This window comes from Humulus lupulus, chromosome 8 (genome assembly GCF_963169125.1).
Source record: "Humulus lupulus chromosome 8, drHumLupu1.1, whole genome shotgun sequence".
NCBI lineage: Eukaryota > Viridiplantae > Streptophyta > Magnoliopsida > Rosales > Cannabaceae > Humulus > Humulus lupulus.
Genome location: NC_084800.1, coordinates 84,523,591 through 84,546,209, shown reverse-complemented (window position 1 = coordinate 84,546,209; position 22,619 = coordinate 84,523,591). Strand labels below are relative to the sequence as shown.

The following is a 22,619-nucleotide window of genomic DNA, read 5'->3' as shown; positions in this document are numbered from 1 at the left end:
GGTTTAGGTCAAGAACCTTTTATTGTTGATTTCATTAATTGGATTCCATATTTGGTTATGACTAGGTGACCGCTAAGGGATTAAAGGATCGATCATTCTCAAGGGTCGTTCATTTGTTATTTCTCGCTCGAACCAGAGGTAAGAAAACTGCACCCCATATGTGACATGCATGGTTTTCGATGTAGCATGTTGAATGCTCTATCTGTATATCTGGAATGCATATCAAGTGCTTGGAAATTTGCTATCTGTGAATGGTACTGACTTATTAGTCAGAATCAGCAATGGTGTCAGTACTAACTGTGAAGCTGTGACTTACTAGTCCAGTTCGGCAGTAGTACCGAGCACTGGTCATATGGTATTGGCTTATGAGTCAAGAACGGTATTAGCGTGTTTAACGCAAACCAAAAAGATTAGATCTAATCGACATAAGCATTTTCATCATAAGCATGAAATGCTTGACCGGCCTTAAGTTTGATGAAAACTAAAAGCACTTATGTAGTCTAAAGGCTAGTTATTTAGAGCCAGAGCAAGAAAGGCTACGGTGACCTACACGCCACATGGCTAGGAGGGTATGGGACCTCAGAGATAGACTTATCAGTCATCTACACAGAGATGGACTTATCAGTCATCCGACCGAGATAGACTTATTAGTCGTTTACTTCAGAGAGACTTATTAGTCATCTACCTCAGAGCGAGAGACTTATTAGTCATCTACTCAGAGCACAGGACTCCACAAACATTTATTTGTACCTGCTAGCATGCATGAGTAGGGTTATTACTGTAATGCCCCAAATATCCTAATAAGGTTTAGGACCTTGATTAGGAGGCCGGGAGGGCCATAATTGATTTATTATGCTATTAAATGATTATATGCATGTTTAGGTGTATTAAATATGCATGTGAACCCATTTCTGATTAATTGAGTGATTTTCTTATTTTTTTTCCATTTCGACATATTTGGCATATATGTGATATGTGTGTGGTGCTTCATTATTATTTGGTTATGCTAGGGTAACTCAGCACGAGACGATCCTAGGAGGTAAGCTAGTGGGAAAGTCACAAAGGGATTTTTTCTTGACTCGGAGTGAGTCAAGGGGTATTTAGTGCATTACAGGGTTATTGGGTAATGGGAATAGATATTTGATGATAAATTGAGAGTTAGAAAGATCAGGGGAAATTCTGGACGTTTTGACTATTTTTCCCCCGGGGACGTTTTCGGGACCCCGAGCGTTAGGATTTTTTTGAGGCTACTTAAGCTTGAAGTAACCTGTTAAGAAATAAAAAGAACGTTCAGTAGATTCTCTCTCCCTCAAAGTTCCATTTTCGTCTCCCGATTGCATTTTTGAAGGAAACTTGAGTTCTAGGACTCGGATTCAAGTGATGATCGAGGCATAGCGATTCTAGGGAAGATTAGAAGCTTATTAGGCAGAGGGTTTAGTTGGAAACAACTCAATCAGAGGTAATTCAAGTTTTAAGTTTTTAAGCTTGAATTGGACTTTGTGTTTTGATGAGTTTTCGATTTAATTGAGACTTGGGTTTTAATTGTTTTGGATGATTAGAATGTTTGGGAACTTTGATTTTTGGATTTGGAGATGTTTGGATAGGTTTTTGGAAGGTTTTAAAATGGTAAAATCGAGGAAAAATGGTTGGTTCGTGGTTGGGCCGCGGCCCAGGCTCGATGAAGAAGGTGGAGGTTGCTGATGGGCTGTTAGGGTCGTGGCGCAAGGTGGAGCGCCGCAGCGCTAAGCTCAAGTAAAGAAGGGTTTTGCCTCTATTTGGAGGCACGCCGTGGCACTTGGGAGGTAGGGCCGCGCGCTTGAGGCCATTTGTGGCCAAAATGATGTTTTGTCATGGGAACTTAACTCTGAGGGTCTGGGATCGATCCTACTACCTAGTTGAGTGGGATTTGACGTCCCGGAGGCTTGGGTTGGGTTTGGAAGTATTTGTGACTAGGTTATCACCGGGGGCTTGGAATCAGGATCGTGCTTGTGGCTTGTTTATTGGTAATCCATGCTTGGACCAAAGGTAAGAAAACTGCACCCCATATGTGACATGAATGGTTATTCTTGATGCATGTTGGATGTTTAAATGTGGACATTAATATCATTTGGAATGCTTAACAATCTTGCTCACTTGTGCATGGTTATTATTGAGGCATGTCGAGTGTTTAAACGTGATGCATGTGATGCACGAGAAACATGTGATTAGGGCATGCCATGAGTATTGAATATGAGATTGATCAGAGCTTGAGTATCTGTGTTTGTGCATGATCATAATTATGCTAGCAACTATTAAGTAAGCATGCTAAATGCCCTACATTTGGATATTTGACATATGATATGTGCCTGGGATTTTGACATATGATATATGCCTGGTAGCATTGCTTACTTGTGCGTGGCACTGACTAACTAGTCATAATTAGCAATGGTGCCAGTATTAGCTGTGACCTACTTGTCAAGTTCACAGTAGTACTGAGCACTGGTCACCTGGTATTGACTAAAAAGCCAACAACAGCATAAGTGTCATGAACGCAGAGCCGACAAAAGATTAGATCTAATCGACATCTGCATTGAATGACTAAAATGAGCATTAATGCCGGACCGACCTCAAGTTCGATGAAAATTATAAGCAATTGTCTAGCCAAAGGCTAGTTACTTAGAGCCAGGGCTAGAGAGCCCCAGAGACTGTTAGTGACATGGCTATGGGTGTTGAGCCCGAGTGACTTACCCAGCAGTCACTCATTTAATTGGAGCCAGGGCCAAAGAGCCCCAGTGATTGTTTAGTCACATGGCTATGGGTGCTGAGCCCAAGTGACTACTTCATCACATGATTGTGTGTGTTGAGCCCCGTAGTGTCTTGTTTGTCAGTCACTCATCTGATTAGAGCCATTGCCAGAAAGCCTAGGTGACTATTTTTTCACATGGCTATGGGTGTTGAGCCCTGTAGTGACTTGCTTGTCAGTCACTCATTATGGCTTAACAAAACCTCAAAGTGATATTCACTCGTCTGTTCAGGGCTATAAGCTCTGTATGATCTTAGTGATCATCATTTGTATGGTTGTGGGTGCTGAGCCCCGTGGTGACTTGCTTGTCAGTCACTCATTATGGTTAATGGAACCACCAGTGTTAAATCACTCATCTAATTAGAATTGACTTGATAGTCATCCACTCAGGAGGGCAGGATTCTTTATCGTAGATACCCCATCATTATTTGAACTTATTTGCATGCTTGATAGAGCTATATTTGCTAGGCATGCCAGATATGATTTGATGTCATGATATGACTATTCATGAGCATATTGAGTTTTCTTGCTGAGCTTCGGCTCACGGGTGCTATGTGGTGCAGGTAAAGGCAAAAGAAAGCTGGACCATCCTTGTAACTCCCTGGGTAGCCAAGACCGTTACACTGTGTGATTATAAAAGTGCTAGACTTGCTAATCAAGTCATGTAATTGAAAACATGTTACTGAAACTATAGTGGAACTAGGGTTTAAAGATTTTGGTCTCAAAAGTCGCATTTCTTATAAATAACATTTTCTGTTTACACGGGATCCCAAAAATAATAAGATTAAAACCATTTACAAAGATTCAAGATTTAAATGCTAGCCACTCTAAGGCAAAATAAACTGTTAAGCATTCCTTGTCCTGATCCACTCCTCGGCCATGGTGGCCGAACAGCTAGCTATGTACATTCAGCCCCGCAGCTCTCTGTTTCAAGGTTGGTCCAACTTGCCTTTGCCTTTACTTGCACCACGTAGCACCCATGAGCCAAGGCCCAGCAAGAAAACACAATAACAGAGCATAATCAATCAACAGACAGTCAAATATCTCATATCACATAAGCATGTACTTAATCAGTTTAAGAATTCATGAAAATCAAGTATCCATCATACCAAGTATATCAATTCATATAAATAATCAATCCACATATGATAACTAGGGTTAGCGCCCTTAGGCCGCACCCTTTGTTTATCCCACTGACTCCGGCCCGCTTAAACCGAGCTTAGTGAATATTAAGCTGTCCTCGGCTACCAGTGGCCAAGTCGCGCCCTGTGCACAAATATTGTATACGGCACCCTTAGGCCGTTTATCGCATGTACCATGGCATAATACCATCATTGACATTATACAGATATCGGGATCACTTAGTCCCATCACAAACATATAACCGAGTGCAGTTTTCTTACCTTTAAACTCACTAGCTTCGTTCACTTTGATCCTTGAGCACGATCCCTCTTGAGCCCTAGCGCACACCTATTCACAACCATAGGTCAGAATCATCACCAAACCTCAAGTCCAAAACCTTACCTCGGGACCAATCTCAAGCCCTCGGGAAGCCCCAATTCCACCAAACGGGGTGGTGGAATCAAACTCTGAACCCTCGGGCAAAAACCCTTGAAAATAACTCAAAAACCCCTTTCTGGAAACAGGGTAGTGCTACAGTGCTCTAAGGAGGGCGCTACAGCGCTACAAACAGAGCCCAAACTCGCCCAGAACACTTGGCCTAGCGCTACAGCGCCCAAAGGCTAGCGATGTAGCGCTAGTTACAGAACATCAAAACTTGCCATTTTCTCCTTCGATTTTCCCCGAGCCAAACTTGACCAAAACTCTTCCAAACTTTAACCAAACTTAAAAACAAGCTTACTAACATGTCTAACTCATCCCAAGCACCCCAACCATACACAACTCAACCACATTCACCCATAATCAAAGATTTCACCATAGCTGAACCTAAAACTCTGAAACTCGGCAAAACCATAGAAATCACAGAGCTTGAAACTAAAGTTCCTTAGTTATGATGAATGAGCTTAGCTTAGGTTATCTCCCACTCTTGCTTAGCCTTCACCTCCTCAAATTCCCAGCTTCAATTCCCTAAGATTCCCACAGAACCTTGCTTAGAAAACTAGCTCAACACCAACACCAAAAACTGAAGAAAACCTCAAAGTCTTACCTCAAGTGGATGGTTTATTCTTGCTGAATCCCTGCTAATTCTTCCAGCCTAATCAAGGACCTTGAACTCAAACCAAACGACATGACCAGAAACTCATAGTGCCCGTACCTCGTTCGGAAGGCCATCTTTGGTATATCCTCATCCTTGATCCTCAGCTGGTGATAACCAGATCGAAGATCAAACTTTGAGAACACCGTCTTACCCTGCAGCTGATCGAACAAGTCGTCAATCCTTGGTAGGGGATACTTATTCTTGACAGTCAACTTGTTCAATTCCTGGTAGTCTATACACATTCTTAAAGTCCCGTCCTTCTTCTTCACAAACAAAACTGGAGCACCCCATGGCGAGTAACTAGGCCTGATGAATCCAAAATCCAGAAGCTCCTGCAACTGTATCTTCAATTCTTTCAGTTCCGCTGATGCCATCCTATATGGTGCCCTTGACACTGGCTCTGTCCCTGGTGCCAACCCGATAACAAACTGAATCTCTCTACGCGGCGGCAACCTTGGCAAGTCCTCTGGGAACACATCCAAGAAGTCACAAACCAGTCTGGTCTCCTCCGGTCCTACTGGTGAAACCCTGGTGGTATCCACCACACTAGCCAGAAAGCCTATGCATCCACCCTGTAACAAGTCTCTGGCTCTCAACGCCGATATCTTGGGTACGCGGGGTCTATGCACCGCTCCCACAAAAACAAAGGGATCCTCACCCTCTGGCTCAAAAGTCACCATCTTCTTCCTGCAGCCAATGGTAGCTCCATATCTAACCAACCAATCCATACCTAGAATCATATCAAAGTCCTACATACTCAACTTAATTAAGTCTACTGATAACTCCCTACCATCAACTATCACTGGCAGTGCTCTAATCCACCTCCTAGATGCTACCAGTTCCCCTGTAGGAAAAATAGTCCCAAACCCTGAAACACAATACTCACTAGGTCTACACAGTCTATCAATCACCTTACTGAAACAAATGAGTGTGTAGCACCAGAGTCAATCAATATAGTAAAAGGAGTGCCAGCACTAGAAAGTTGACTTGTCACTACCGAGGGACTAGCCTCGGCCTCCGCCTGCGTCAGGGTGAACACTCGAACTAGAGTTAAGCTGTCCACCTTCCCCGCATCTCCCTTCTTCACTGCCGGGCAATCTTTCTTGAGGTGTCCCACCACCCCACACACATAACAGGCTTTAGCCTGACACTCGCCCGGATGGCGTCTTCTGCACTTCGTGCACTCAGGATAAGTCCTCCATGCATCACCGCCTCCTTGACGGCCACCCTGAGTACCCCGACCTCTCCTATCAGGACTAGGAGCGATCGAAGCATCAGGGGTCTTCCTCTTTAAATCACTAGGGCCTCCGCCCCTACTAGAACCAGAATATGGAGGCACCGCCCTGCGTCCTTCCGCCTCACTGCACTCTCTCTCCATATCTTATTCTCCGCTTCCTCAACGGTAAGAGCCTTCTCTACAGCCTGGGCATAAGTTGTCCCTCCAGGAACTGTTGTAATCCTCACATCTCGAGCAATCATAGCATTAAGCCCTCTAATGAATCTGTTCTGCCTAGCTGCATCAATAGGCACAAGATCTGGTGCAAACTTCGCAAGTCTGTCAAACTTGAGGGCATACTCTGTAACTGTCATACTGCCCTGAACTAGCCCCACAAACTCATTTACTTTCGCTGCCCTGATGGCAACATTATAATACTTCTGACTGAACAAGTCCTTGAATCCTTCCCAAATCAAAGCAGTAACATCCCTGGTCTGTGATGCCACCTCCCACCAGATTCGGGCATCCTCTCTTAGCATATATGTGGCACAGACTACTCTGTCATGTCCTTCTACCCTCATAAAATCCAGAATGGTAGTAATCATGGTCATCCACTGTTCAGCCTTCAGTGGATTAGGTCCTCCCTCAAAGATCGGGGGCTGTTGCTTCCTGAACCGCTCATACAACGGTTCCCACTTGTTCCCAACCTCAACTGGTTGCACAACAGGCACCACTGCAGGTGGCACAATGGGGGCAGCACTCCCAGATGGAGCCTGCTGCCGCAAAATTCAGATATGTTCATCTTGGCTCTGTAGCCGAGCTTGCATGTCCACCATCAGTTACTGCCAGTTCTCAGGGACTGGCAGAGGGGTCTGGCTCTGATCATCATCTCTAGTCCCGGACCTGCTGGCTAGTCGCGTAGATTTTCTTGGACGCATAATTATCCAAGTCAATCTGCAATCAACAACTCGGCAATCAGACTATGATGACAGGGTAATAATTCTTTCATGATCCATCACTGGAACTCCAATCATTCACAGGCAATCAATTTATAGCAATTTATCCAAATATTTATCCATATATTCATTCACATGCATAGTAGTGCTGATAAGCAGGCCTCAACAACATCATGCAATAGTGAAGGGCCAGGCCCTATCAGTATCTCATGCTTCTTATTAATCAAGCAAATATCAACAGTCATATCTCATTCAAATCATTTAAGCACACAATCATGTGTACACAATTACCAAACCCTGAGTCGAGCTTGCCTTTCGCGGCGAATGTACATGTCCAGCTAGTCTTCAGGAACCCATAAACCTAGATCGCTCTGATACCAAGTTGTTGTAACGCCCTGGGTAGCCAAGACCGTTACACTGTGTGATTATAAAAGTGCTAGACTTGCTAATCAAGTCATGTAATTGAAAACGTGTTACTGAAACTATAGTGGAACTAGGGTTTAAAGATTTTGGTCTCAAAAGCCGCATTTCTTATAAATAACATTTTCTGTTTACACGGGATCCCAAAAATAATAAGATTAAAACCATTTACAAAGATTCAAGATTTAAATGCTAGCCACTTTAAGGCAAAACAGATTGTTAAGCATTCCTTGTCCTGATCCACTCCTCGGCCATGTCGGCCGAACAGCTGGCTATGTGCATTCAGCCCCGCAGCTCTCCGTCTCAAGGTTAGTCCAACTTGCCTTTGCCTTTACATGCACCACGTAGCACCCGTGAGCCAAGGCCCAGCAAGAAAACACAATAACAGAGCATAATCAATCAACAGACAGTCAAATATCTCATATCGCATAAGCATGTACTTAATCAGTTTAAGCATTCATGACAATCAAGTATCCATCATACCAAGTATATCAATTCATATCAATAATCAATCCACATATGATAACTAGGGTTAGCGCCCTTAGGCCGCATCCTCTGTTTATCCCACTGACTCCAGCTCGCTTAAACCGAGCTCAGTGAATATTAAGTTGTCCTCGGCTACCAGTGGCCAAGCCGCGCCCTGTGCGCAAATATTGTATACGGCACCCTTAGGTTGTTTATCGCATGTCCCATGGCATAATACCATCATTGACATTATACAAATATCGAGAGCACTTAGTCCCATCACAAACATATAACCAGGTGCCGTTTTCTTACCTTTAAACTCACTAGCTTCGTTCACTTTGATCCTTGAGCACGATCCCTCTTGAGTCCTAGCGCACACCTAGTCACAACCATAGGTCAGAATCATCACCAAACCTCAAGTCCAAAACCTAACCTCAGGACCAATCCCGAGCCCTCGGGAATCCCCAATTCCACCAAACGGGGTGGTGGAATCAAACCCCAAACCCCCGGGAAAAAACCCTTGAAAATAACTCAAAAACCCCTTTCTGGAAACAGGGTAGCGCTACAACGCTCTAAGGAGGGCGCTACAATGCTACAAACAGAGCCCAAACTCGCCCAGAACACTTGGCCTAGCACTACAGTGCCCAAAGGCTAGCGCTGTAGCGCTAGTCACAGAACAGTAAAACTTGCCATTTTCTCCTTCGATTTTCCCCGAGCCAAACTTGACCAAAACTCTTCCAAACTTCAACCAAACTTAAAAACAAGCTTACTAACATGTTGATGGACCCAAAACGGGTATGTTTAAAAATTTATATATCGCAAGCGCACGAATCGTCCATATAGAATAGTGATCGTGTAAGCAAGGATGTCGAACCCAAAGGAGTTGTCTAAAATCGAAAATGAAACTATTTTAAATCAAAAGTAATAAATTCTAACCTAGTTCCAAAGATTGATGAGTTTTAATATTATGAACATAAAATAAAAGATTGAAAAATAAAGCTATTTAAGAGAATGAAAATGAACCAATAATGATTTGACAATAAGTGTTAAAAGAAAAGATTATTAAGATACTAGAATCCACAAAATGTAAGTTTAATAATAATTATTAGTATATTGATTCCCAAGTTTTAGTGATAGTTAAAATAATTTAAACTATCCTTTTCCAAAAATATTTATAATTTTAAACACAAATTTCTTATAAAAAGATAGGATTTTTCTTCACTTTTCAAAATTATAATTTCAAAGCATTTAGTGTAAATCAATCTAATGAAATAACAAATAAATCAATGAACATTATTTATAAGGCAAAACATAATATTTTTGTTCTAAGCATGGATGTGTACAATTTAATGACACATCTTACACAAAGAATATTATGTTTATGCACTAATGAAGAACAAAGTGTAAATATGTTCTAACAATCTAAAATACAAGATATTTAAGATGAAAGAAATATATGAAGAAGAAAAATCCATAGACTTTGTTGCATTACAAGGGAAATCAACATACAACATAAATATTACCTAGTTACAAGTTGCTTCATCATGATCTTAATAATCTTATGAAAAAGATTAGAAGCACATAACTAGAGTAGAAATTACAAAATAAATGACATACATACTTGCAAAAATGCTCTTGAAAAACCCAAATGGAAGAGAGAATGGTAGAGAGAAAATGGGAGCAAAAGATGGTAACCAAAACATTAAGCACCCCAAAAATGGTCTTCAAAACCCTTATTTATAGCAAAAAAGACATTATTAAAATAATCAATTTAAATTAAGTAAATTGATTAAAATAATAATAATATGGTAAATAGGGGTAAATTGTAGGAGTGATGATGATTTTGGGGTAAAAGTGTGTAGACAAGTGGGTAAAAAGGTGGCATTTTAGACAAGGGGACAATAAGCAAATTTATGGGCTCAAGAGGTGGTGTACGGTACACCAGGCGGCTGGGGCAGTGAAGCTTGCTGGCGGGCCTGGAGTTCAATGCTTCACGTGGTTGGGCTTGGGCCAATGCTGAGAGGAGATGGCTGTGAGGAAATGGGCCTGGCATGATTGGGCTTCTTGATTGATGCAGAGAAGAGGAGACCATGGCTGCTTGGTCACGTGGAAGCTTGCTAGGAGTGGGAAGGATATGTGACTTGGTGGAAGTCATATATGCTGAAGGGGGAAGTATCACACGTGAGCTGAACGTGGTGGAGCATGAGGGAGAGAAGCTAGGAGGTGCTGGTGGAGGGAGCTTCTAGCGTGAGCTTGGGCCTTGGGCCAGGCTTGGGTTGGCTAAGCAAACTTCAAAAATGCCATTATCCATCTCTTTGTTTTTTCCACAAAAATGTCACAAATGAAATAATTCTCCTACAAAATAAATTATAAACTAAATTAAAATTAAATATTTTCATTAATAAAATATACCATATAACTCCCATGAAAACATTAATTAAAATTTAATTTACATAACATTCACTTTTCAATAAAATCAAATTTTTAACATTCAAACTAACAATACTAATTTTAACTAATTCAATTACAACATAACACAATAAAATATCTATAAAAACATATAAAAATCTAGAAAATTACAATAAGACTAATAAATGCAAAATTACTTAAAAACTTAATAAATCAATTAATAACTCAAGAACTGAGCAACAATTAGCACATAAAAAGTGGTAAAATAACTCTATTTTGTAGAGTTATCACATGTCTAACTCATCCCAAGCATCCCAACCATACACAACTCAACCACATGCACCCATAATCAAAGATTTCACCATAGCTGAACCTAAAACTCTGAAACTCGGCAAAACCATAGAAATCACAGAGCTTGAAACTAAAGTTCCTTAGTTCTGATGAATGAACTTAGCTTGGGTTATCTCCCACTCTTGCTTAGCCTTCACCTCCTCAAATTCCCAGCTTCAATTCCCTAAGATTCCCACAGAACCTTGCTTAGAAAACTAGCTCAACACCAACACCAAAAACTGAAGAAAACCTCAAAGTCTTACCTCAAGTGGATGGTTTATTCTTGCTGAATCCCTGCTAATTCTTCCAGCCTAATCAAGGACCTTGAACTCAAGCTTCTGCTCTGATTCTCCCTAAGTTTCTACCCCAAAATACCTCAAGAACTGATGGAGATATACCTAAACCGACCTTGGAAATGGCATGCTCTTCTTTCCCTTTTATTTCCCTTCTTTTCCTTTCTTTCCTTTCCTTCAGACTTCTATTTCTTTCTACAAGTTCCACTAAGTGTAAAGCCTTAGTTGTATTTATCCTTTATAAGCCAAATGACCACAATACCCTCCCCTTTAATTCTAAATCTTTTAATCCACCTAGGGGCATTTTGGTCATTTCACCCAATTCCCGCTAATTCCTCGAGTGTCTCTATTATTTTTCGCTTACTTCCCGATACCTAATTAATCACCAATTATATTCCTCAATATCAAAATAGACCCCAATATATTCTCTAAATTCCCATTTATACCCCAAGCTCACCCTGAGCCGGGTATAAATCACCGCCATGACTTTTTCGCTAACCCGCTCACTAGGATCGTCTCAAATCACAGATCACAAATATATCCACATAATAACGTGGTCTCAAAAATTATCACATGTATATACAATTATGCCCTCAACGGGCCAAAATTATAGTTATGCCATTTCTAACCTAATCAGGGCCTACATGCATACTAGTATACATAGTCATCCATCACAGATATTCAAATAGTCATATAGCATACTTTTAATCATTAAATCACATACATTCCAATTATGCCCTCCCGACACACTAATCAAGACCCTTAAGCCTCATTAGTAAATTTAGGTCGTTACAATCCTTGAGTTGGAGAGCTTAGGTGACGATGTGTACATACGCGGCTGCTCGACCGCCACGACCGTTGGTTGAAAGAGGAACTAGGGTTAAACCCTGTTTTGCCGCTTAGATCGGCTGGTTGTAAATATTTTCTTGTAATGAACCTTTAAATTATATTTTTGGAATCCCAATGTATACAGTAAACGTTCTAATGAAACGTTATATCTTAACCAAAAAAATTTAATCCATAAACCGCTAATCATACTTAGTCACACGATTATGGCCAAATGACTTGATTAGCGAAGCATTGTTTAAAAGGCACACCGTAATGGTCCCTGGAGTTTAGGGCGTTTCAATTACTGCTAGGCATGCCTGTTATGACTTAGTAACATGTTATTACTTGTTCATGAACATATTAAGTTTTCTTGCTGAGCTTCGGCTCACGGGTGCTATGTGGTGCAGGTAAAGGCAAAAGAAAGCTGGATCATCTTTGAGTTGGAGAGCTTAGGTGACGATGTGTACATATGCGGCTGCTTGATCGTCACGGCCGAGGGTTTAAAGATGAACTGGGGTTAAACCCTATTTTGCTGCTTAGGTCGACTGGTTGTAAATATTTTGTTGTAATTAACCTTTAAATTATATTTTTGAGATCCCAATGTATATGGCAAACGTTTTAGTGAAATGTTGTATCTTAACCAAAAAATTTAACCATAAACCGCTAATCATACTTAGTTACACGATTATGGCCAAATGACTCGATTAGCGAGTTTAGAACTGTTTAAAATGCACACTGTAACGGTCCCTGGAGTTTAGGGCGTTACAATCGTTCCCTAGTCGGATTTGGGATCCCCTCTGAAGGGGTCGAGAAATGTCCATTCAGACTCTAATTCGAACAAAACGACCTAAGCATTTACCGTATTCATCTATTTCAATCTCTAAGCATACCCCAATTCTATCCCCAATCAGTTCCCCTACCTCCTTGGTTCTACCGTGAAATGGTAGATTGTGAAGTTTAATCCAGAAACTTATTGAAGAATAGTTGTTTCATTCTGTGTCTACTGCATCATCTAGGGGTTTAAGAACTAAAAGACTTTTGTCAAAATTCCATGGCTCCCTCTCAAGAACCGATACTCTATTGGAGTCCAATTCAAAAGAAAATAGAAATAAGTTTCTCCCCATATGTTGTATTGACATCTGCCCATCTAAGAGCCAAAGCTCCCTCATAGTCAGTCTCCTTGAAGGCATTCTTGTTGAAAGGTTTTTTGGATTAGTAACCTTCCCAATAATCCTTTCCACACACCCGCTCTTCCTTTGGCTACCACCAATTCTGAAACTCCTATAACCTCACCTTCCTCCTCAATGATCGCAAGGTGATCCCATTGATCGACGATCTCTTCCATAGCACTAAACAACAATACGTAGTTGCGACCACAAAATGGCACAATCGTTAACTCACTCCTTTCCGGTGAGACACACCTCTCAAAGAGACAAAGCTTCGAGAGAATTTCTTTCCAACTCTAAGGCATACATTACACACATATTATTAGTTTCAACAATTATGCCTCTCCTCCAATGTTGTAAAGAATTTTTATTACTTTAATATTTGGTGCAAATTGTTTGAGGTATGTTATATCATAAAAGTTTTTTTTTTTTTTTTGAGGGTTCAACCCATAAGTAATTTGAGAAGGTGAAAATATCACTTTTTGAATAGCATTATCTAATTTTCAAGTTTTTTTTTTGTTCTTCACATGTTCCTACAATTAAAAAAATACAATATTTATCATGGAGAATATTAGGTTGAGGAGGAAAGTATGAAAGTGCACCTAAGTTCAAATATTAGGTTGAGGAGGAAAGTACTGAAAGTTCATAAATTTTAAGTACTTTGATTTCAAATTTTATGATGATAACATTTATTGCCTCAAATTTATGAGTTGCAAATGGCTGTCAAAATTTATGAGCTATTTCAAACTGGTACAATCATTGCAAAACTACTACCAAGTTGAAAAAGATATAAAATAATAATTCTTCAAAAGACCAAAGATTGCTCTTTGAGGAAATCCAAAAACATCTTCACATTGAAGGAAAAAAATATCAAAGACCGACATTGGCAATTTAATGCCAATGAGATGAACAAGCCTAACCATCCTAATGTCAAAATCAGAGAAAAAAAATTCAAAAATTTGGTGAATCATTTTGGTCTCAAAACGGGGCAAGGATGATGCCCCTTCATGTAGCTATCCTGCTCATTCCTCTTATATTGTTTGGCTATCTATTTTGATCTAGTGGCTACAAAATTGTCTATAAATTGAAGCAACTGATGTGACATATTGACTCACAAAAAATATTAAAGAAATAGAAAAATGTGTGTTTGCATAAAAATTGTGCTATTTACATGATTAATGGCTACGTAGGATCCGACTCCCCTCCATACAATGCCGGATGGAATTCATGACCCTAAAAACGAGTTATGATTATTTTTTTAATTATTGTTATTAAAAAAAAAAGTGGTTGTTTTATTTGTGACAAACAAAGACATTATGCTTCAAAGTGCATGTTTGGAAAGAAGCAAAACGAGTCCAAATAAATATAATAGAAGAGGAGATGCATTATCGCTATTTGAGTGAGATCAATACTATCTTAGAAAAGGTCTAAGGTTGGTGGTACTATAGATGTGCAACAACTCATAATTTGTATGACATGCTACCATTTCAAGACATCTGAAGTAGACCAAAATGGACCAAGATGGCATAATACTGAAAAATCATTTTCATTTCGCTTCTACACATGCATATATTTTAACTTACAAAAAGTGAAGGTGAAAAAAAAAATCTAAAAATAAAACTAGTAAAAGTAGTATATACATGAAAAACCATGTGGTCAAAACAAAATACTACACATGATATTTTTCAGTAAAACCTATTTGGAGAACAGATATTCAAATTGAGACTATACACTTAAAGAAACCCCAATATCAACCCTTTCTTTCTCTTTGGGTCTGGTGGACTAGCCTTTGCCTCCATGTAAGAGTTTCCTTTCAAGAACCCTGTATGGACATGCCCATATAATATATGATGCCCAATTTCAGCAAAAAAATAAAATAAAATGAACAGATAAAGCGTATTTAAATTAAATAACTAACAAACCTTATTAGGGATTGTGTCGTTTAGAGTCATTTGAGGAATCGTTGAAGTTTTTCACAACGAGATCATAGTTGATAGAAGCTAGTTGTGACAAATTCTGAGAGCAATAATAAATGTAGACTCCAACTTTAATAATGCAGTCTCATACATAATCCAAGATCCAAACACAAAAAACTACATTTCTAATCTTGTCAAATTGAATGTTAATGGTTTCAGGTCGTACCTTGAATGAGAAATTGCTAAATGAGTAGTGCACGGCAAGGGCAGGAGCACTAAATTCTGTCAAACTACCGCATTCATCTCCCTAATTGATAGAAACATAATGGTAAGGAAAACTATTGATTTCATGTTCTGATTTCCTAACATGTTTGTTTCCAAATTTTTGTCCAGGTCAATCTTTTGGCAATTCCAAACTTGTATTAAAATCCAAACAAGTGAAAATACCATTTCTCCAACTAGACTAGTCAGGTTTCTAGTGAACTCAAATGTAGTGATAATAGTACTTACCTCTTCGCTTTGTATGTTGCTATATGAGCCACTGCTGCAAGTGTCGGTCATATCGTCGAAGTCACTGCCTCCATTAACGTGGTCATCTTCAGGGTTCCATATGTACCGGCTCATAAAATAACTTGTGTCGTGTGCTTCTGTTGATGGTATGAACATAGCCTGCACCCAACAAGGATTAAAGCACAAGTGTTTCAGATTCGTTAAAAGTTATCTTGAAAACTTCAAATATTGATTGAAACTACCTTTTGTCTCGCAAGTGTATCCCAATTAATATCCTTGAAGAATGGATGTCTCTTCACCTGCCAGACATTTTTGAAGTTATTTCTAAGTAAACTGAGGCTTCCAAGTAGGAAGTTCTTATCGTACTTACCTCAGTTGCGCCTGTTGTTCCTAGTCTTTGAACTGGATTTTCAGTCAGTAATCTGAAAATTGAGTGTACACGAAATCAGAAAATTGTTAGTCTATTGCTTATAACATGTTTCATTGCTTGGTTTGTAATATCTCTGAAATGAGTTGCTGCATTTAAAGCTATAATTGTCTGACAAAGAAATCTCTTTATGTACTAAGCACTACAAGTACAATATACAATAAGCCTTTCATAAGAGGACTTGTGAGTTTAAATGTGCAGAATATCTTCTATGAATACCTACTTGTCAATCAAATCATAAGCTTCATAGCTCATCTGATCAGGTGTCTTCGGCCAGGGGATATCCCTGTTTATTATATTGTCAAAAACATGCTGAAATGAAAAGAAAAATTATTAACGTTGAGTTCTCTATATGAGTCAAAAACAAAAACAAAATTAAGTCCTACTTAGAAAATTTGTAGCGAAATTCATTCACACTTCAAGGGTGCTAATTTGTAAAAATGTAAATCCTCATACTTCTTAGAGCGATCAAAACTTGATTGCTCCATATATCTTTGTCAAAAAATACCTTAAAGGTTAGCACACTTGCTCAAGACAAAAAAAATCTAATGTGATATCTACACATGTTGGCCTGTCATTAATTAATTTGACCAAGTTGAGTCCTAACAATGTTGTCAAGTTGTATAATCTCTAGTTAAGTTTCATTGAGTTTATCTAATCTACACTACATGCAACACATTATCCACTGGGGTGTTAAAAATCAGAACCCCTATTAACAATTCTAAGCTTTGAGTTTTGGGAACATTCGTTTTGATTCTAAATTTCATCACTAGTATGTCACCATAAGCTCTATTATCCATGAAACGATAAACAACTACAGATTATGAAACATAGGATTCTTATCAACGATTGTTTGTTCTTCTTGGATAACATACTTGAGGATGTTCTGCGTTGAACGGTGGGATGCCAACAAGCATCTCAAAAAGAATAACACCTACAGACCACCAATCCGCAGTTGCACCTACAAAAATAATATGAAAATACGTCAATAATAAAACTGAAATTATGCTTCTATATTTATTTATCAAGTCATCTGATATCTATAACTAACCATGTCCCATGCCAAGAAGTATCTCTGGTGCCAAATAATCAGGGGTGCCAACTACCGAGTGCTTTTGGCGCTCTTCTCTCTTAGATGTATGCTGTGTTTTTGCTTCTTCTTCTCCAAGAAAACCACTATCACTTACTGATGAAGTAGACAAGTCGTCTGTGCTGTTAATTAGACCAACCTTGGAGAGCCCGAAATCTGTCAACTGTAGAAAACAAGATTGAACATCACTCATAAGTGGTCTTTTCGTAAAAGAACATTGAAAAGTTGAAATCGAATGGGAAAAGATCATATATGAAAATAAGTTAACCACATTCTAGTAACTTGTTCGTGTTTCACTTGGCCTTCAACTATAACAAAAATATTACCAACATATTTGAGCACCAAAGACATGTTAGATTGCCAGAATATCTAAACTAGTGCTGCAATTATTATCACCAATTCAGCTCCAAAGAAGTGAAAATATATTAACCTTGATGTGACCATCTTGACCAATCAACAAATTATCTGGCTTCAAATCTCTGTGAACGACATTTAAAGAGTGTAGATACTCCAAAGCAAGAACCTAGAAAAAATAATTGGTTATTTTCAAGCAAAATATATGCTATAGTCTGTGAAAAAAGTTTACTTGGAACATAAGCAAGTAAAATTAACAAAATGCCATAGATATAAGATTGCCCTTACAACTTCTGCAATATACACACGAGCCATATCTTCATCTAAGCAGCTTAGATTTCTTAACAAAGAGTAAAGATCTCCACCATTTAGGTACTCCATAACCAAATAGAGATTTTCTCTGCATGTGAAGGAGTAGAAAAAGCGAACCTGTTCATCAATAAGATTACATAATTATTAGAATAATAAGCATTTTATTTAAATATAATCATTGTACTTTATAAGACTTGCTTACCACAAAAGGATTGCGAAGCGAGATAAGAATGTTACGCTCTGCTAAAATACTTTCAACTGCATTTTTGCGAATCATGTCAGCCTTCTTTAGCACCTGTACAAATATTCCCTATAACGATTAGTACAAGATGTTAACTGTCTCACGTCATCCAAGTAACTAAAAAAGCTTGTATTTATAATGCATATACCAGCAATCTTAAAAATAATTCAGGGAAAAAAAATACCCAATATGATACCAAAAAGAAACCCAAGGTAACATAATCATTATTTCGAGCAAATTTTGAACATTCGTAGATGATGTGTGAGATAAAGTGGATATTGTAATGAGAACATTACTGTGTCTGCATTGATATGTGTGACCCATATATTTTGTCATGATTTTACCTTTATAGCAAATAAGTCTCCAGTTGCTCTTTTTCTAGCTAAGAAGACTCGTCCAAATGCTCCCCTGCTTATTGGCTTTATTATCTCAAAATCTTCTATAGATGTTCGGTCCTTGCAACATGCATTGATAGGGCTGGCACGAAGACTGCGGACTGTATCTTCTTCTACTGAACTCTCATCATCGGCCATGCCTGATGAATCGACTTTTTCATCTTCTATTTGCCCGCACAGATTTACATATTTTTCCCTGCATATTGAAATCATAATTAATAATTAGAGACATTGTAAATATTTTTAAGAAATTAAACAAACAAGTTAAAAATGAGTACTAAGGCTTAAACAAATTGGCTTTTGAAATCTCCAACCAGGTAAATCAATTGGAGAAAAATCCTTTACAAGAACAAATCAAATGATGTTGTTTGCATATTAAGAAGAAGAAAAAAAAAAGGTTAATGGACTCACTGTAGTAATTTCTCAATACGTCTTCCAAAAGTCTCAATGACTAGAGCATCCATCTTCCTATCCTGGATGACGTACTTTAGATATTCTAGTCGTTCAAGCATATATTGCAATGCACTATACTCACAGTTGTTAATATTTGCAACAGAACGAGCAATGTCCAGTAGCTTGAAAATCTGTCATTACATAATCTAGTTAAGTTAAAAAAATGACTCTCAAACAGTTGCAACATAAGTAGCTAGATTTTAAAGTTAGTTCGACAATTTACTCTAACTCTATATGCCACAATAAAAGATTCTCTGTTTGGTTCATATTATTGACAGATCTAGAACTTCTTATGTTCAGAGGAATACCCTCTCAATCCCAAACAACACGAACCCAGTATTCATGAAGAATTGATTCATGCATGGATTTGGCACAAATCAATCTCATGGTTGTCATAAGCAATTTTTTCATAAAATTAAATAATAAAAGGGCATACAATACTACAAAAAAGCATGGCACCAAACTTCACAATACCAAATAATGTCCAAAAATGACAGCAAACCTGTTGATGGCTCTCAAGTTCTGATATTGTTTTCCTTCCATTCAACAGTAACTCAATTTGGCTGGTTCGCGGTGTTAATAGTGGTGACCGTGGAGTTAAGCTTCCTGCAGATGATGATTTTGTGGTGGGATCAGACGTCATCCCAGAACGCATTTCACATGCTATCTCAGGCAAAACATTCAGATCATCTAAGGCAAAACCACTGTCTCTGTCGGCATCAGGAACACTGTCAAGCGTGTCTGCAGAGCATCTACGAGACAAGGTGTTTTTCATAGGTGACAACTCCTCCATCTCTTCATGCGTACTTGAGGTTGATACTCTATGAGCCTCAAAACTTTCTCTTGGAGCATCAGCACTTTTTGGCGTGCTTTTGGGTGTGCATGAAGATTCTATTATTTTCTCAAGAGTTTCTGCCACCCTCTCAAGACGTTCATTCACAGTCAGGCCTTTTAGATCACACCTATCAGCAATAGTGCATATTCGAGAGTGCTCCTCCACATGTGCAGTTGGTATCTCAACTTCACAAATTCGACAAATCATCAAGTTTTCGTCACTGACATGTTGATGATCCCCAAAGAATCCCCAGCTAAGCCTTTGAACTACAGTAGGTGCCTGTGAATGGTCAGGATGGCATGATGAAGGATCCAAAGAATCAGCATGGCATTCGACCCTGGTTTTACTATCATCTTTCGCATGCAGAGGATCTAGTTTGTCCTCTGACGCTGTATCAGAAGCATTTGCTCCTTTACGCTTTTTATCCCACGCAGATGGAAGTTTCCTCCAAGAAGACATCCTATAAGTGCGTGATATAACGCTTTTGGTTACGACACCATCTGAGCCATCACCTCTGTTCCCTTTTTCATGACCACGTGACTTCTTCATATGCTTCTCACTCAGAGGACCAGAAACATCCTGTGGAATAGAATCAATTAACTGTTCTGGATATACTCCAAGATCACTGAGCTGGTGAAGACCCATAATTCGATCTTCCTCAAAACCACTCTCTTTTTGAAATTGTACAAGCCTTGTGCACCGAGTGAGGATAAACAGAAGGCGGGTATAAGCTTGCTTAAGTATTCCCACAGGTAATTCTTGACGCCGATCGTCCAAGTTCTGAACAATGCCTTCACATTGTACCCAAAATTCATCTGATGACATCCTTGCACAGGTTCGGGTATCAACTAATAAATCCTCCAAAGGCTCTCTCATTTCAGGGGGAACTTCAGAAGGTTTCTCAAGTATATTTACCACCTCACCAGCAAATGCACTTAAATCAAAGTTAACCTCTTCCTTCAATTTAACAAATTTTGACTTGATAGCGATCATAATTTCCTGTACATTTAATATATAAAATCATCATTGGATGAAAAAAAAAATGATGGGTATGAAAATTTGATGATAATAATAAAGAAGAAGCACGTACCTCCATGTGTCCGAAAGCACGAGGCTTCCAAAGAGGGAAGGGTCGAACTCCTTTAGAGTTGAGTTCATGAGAGAAACTCTTAATATCAGGTGCTCGCTTCTTACGGCCACTAGTAACGCGTAGTATTGCCTGGAAACGAGGTGACTGAATTTCTTTCGAAGAAGCTGCATAATTACCCTTCAAAGCACATTAAGAACCACCACATTATCATCAAGCCCATGAGATACCACAATATTCTCTAACAAACCAATTATATTTTCTTATATATATAAAAATAAATAAATAAATATATATTTATGGGATTTTTAGTAGTAACGATATTTTTTTCTTTCTATTATCTTATATATAATAATCACTTAAAATTGTTGTTTAGTTGGAAAAAAATATTAGGGCCATAAATTATTACTTTCTCGTTACAAAATGGTTAATTATACAAGTAAATTGTTGGTCGTCTAATATGAAATTACAAAGTTTTGGAAGTTGGGAACCCACTAGTGTTGCTACCTCAGCAATGCTCAAATGCATAGAATATAAACAGATAAATTTTACATCTAATAGCATTTCTTTTTTTTTTTAGTGTTAAATATCATTTTACTATGTTTTTATATAAAATGTACACTTTTTATAAAAACATTTGCACTTTGTTATCATCACTTCTTAAAAAAAATTCTTATATATAAATATATATTTACACACAAATGCAGACAATTTTTTTACCTCCAACGCTGGATTGAGTGGTGATGGGTTTTTTAGAGACTTTGACTGACTCCAACAAACCTTTCTCCCTACAAAACAAATAAATAATTCCAATATTATTATTTCTTCTTTCTTTTTCATCATCTTCAAGAATATAGAATTTGACGATGGTCAAGTCCATTCTGATCAAAACTAAACGATACTGATCTGACAAATAAACTAAAATTCAAAAGCAGTATGAATAATATTTATGTATATATAATCATTTGTACCGAGAGAAAAAGGAGAATTACCTTGTTCTTTTGCCGTGAGTTTGGGACGTTGCTCGGCCGTACTATTAGTCTTGTTAGAATCATCAACCACAATATTATTTGAAGTATCATCAGCAGACGACGAAAACCGGAGAGGAGACGGAATCGATCGAGTTCGAATGCGATTGAGCTGGAACGATGCTGTGTCGAAAGAAGAGTCATTGGATTCGTCAGCTTTGTCGTCATCGTCCTCCTCCTCCTCCTCATCTTCTTCTTCTTCTTCGGTGTCCTCATCTTCTTCTTCGTCTTCGCTTTCCTCTGTCTCACTTCTAGGATTTCCACGAAAGGCAAATGGAGGGATTTTGAAGAGCTTGGCTCTTGAGGAAGATGGGTCGGTCGGCGTCGGTGGATGCGACGGCGTCTTCGCCGGGTCTCCGACGTCGGGTGGTTTCTCCGATGATCGAGGGTTGGACATGTGAGAGTGGGTTCGGGTGGGGATTCAGACTCTTCATGGCATTGTAGGGAAATGTAAGAAAGAGAGAGAGAGAGAAATGGAGGTTATATTTCACGAAAAATGGGGAGCTTTGGAGGGAGACAAGAAGACCGTGTTGTTAGTATGGTTGAGATTTGATGCACTATTTCTAATTTCTCTCACCCATTTTTCTTTTTTCTTTTTTAATAATTTTACCAAAACGTGCTAGCCATGTAACGTCCCCAATTTCTTTATATATTTAAGAAAAAAAAAGCATATATTAATACTTTGACAAAATTTTGTAAGCAGAATGGTTAAATTATTAAGACACGAAATCTATGTGGGTACAGGACAGGTATGTCACGAAGTTTTGACACGAAGTTTTTTTACAATAATAATAAATATTTATTTCTGAATTGTACTTAAACTAAAATTATAAATAATTAGACCTTGAAACATATGCACCTGTTATAATTATATATCTATATATTTAT

General features: G+C 38.6%; 1 protein-coding gene across 1 annotated transcript; it reads right to left on the bottom strand.

Moving 5' to 3' along the window:
- Nucleotides 1-14,578: 14,578 nt before the first annotated feature.
- Nucleotides 14,579-22,324, bottom strand: LOC133797994 (probable serine/threonine protein kinase IRE). Its single transcript, XM_062236151.1, has 18 exons — nt 21,696-22,324; nt 21,424-21,491; nt 20,707-20,883; nt 19,284-20,615; nt 18,740-18,912; nt 18,278-18,524; nt 17,895-17,987; nt 17,669-17,809; nt 17,457-17,549; nt 16,988-17,189; nt 16,812-16,897; nt 16,160-16,248; nt 15,880-15,931; nt 15,752-15,808; nt 15,510-15,668; nt 15,226-15,306; nt 15,006-15,099; nt 14,579-14,905 (listed from the first exon to the last, which is right to left on the bottom strand). The coding sequence occupies exons 1-17, from the start codon at nt 22,126-22,128 to the stop codon at nt 15,010-15,012; spliced, it is 3,573 nt and encodes a 1,190-aa protein (XP_062092135.1). The 5' UTR covers nt 22,129-22,324; the 3' UTR covers nt 14,579-14,905; nt 15,006-15,009.
- Nucleotides 22,325-22,619: the final 295 nt, after the last annotated feature.

What these genes read in the sequence shown, in the direction of transcription:
- LOC133797994 (XM_062236151.1), bottom strand. Translation starts at nt 22,128, where the DNA reads ATGTCCAACCCTCGATCATCGGAGAAACCACCCGACGTCGGAGACCCG. An exon ending in TCAACGCAGAACATCCTCAA is followed by an intron (nt 16,249 to 16,811) that starts GTATGTTATCCA and finishes TTTTCATTTCAG; the next exon opens with CATGTTTTTGACAATATAAT. An exon ending in TTAGCAATTTCTCATTCAAG is followed by an intron (nt 15,100 to 15,225) that starts GTACGACCTGAA and finishes TATTGCTCTCAG; the next exon opens with AATTTGTCACAACTAGCTTC.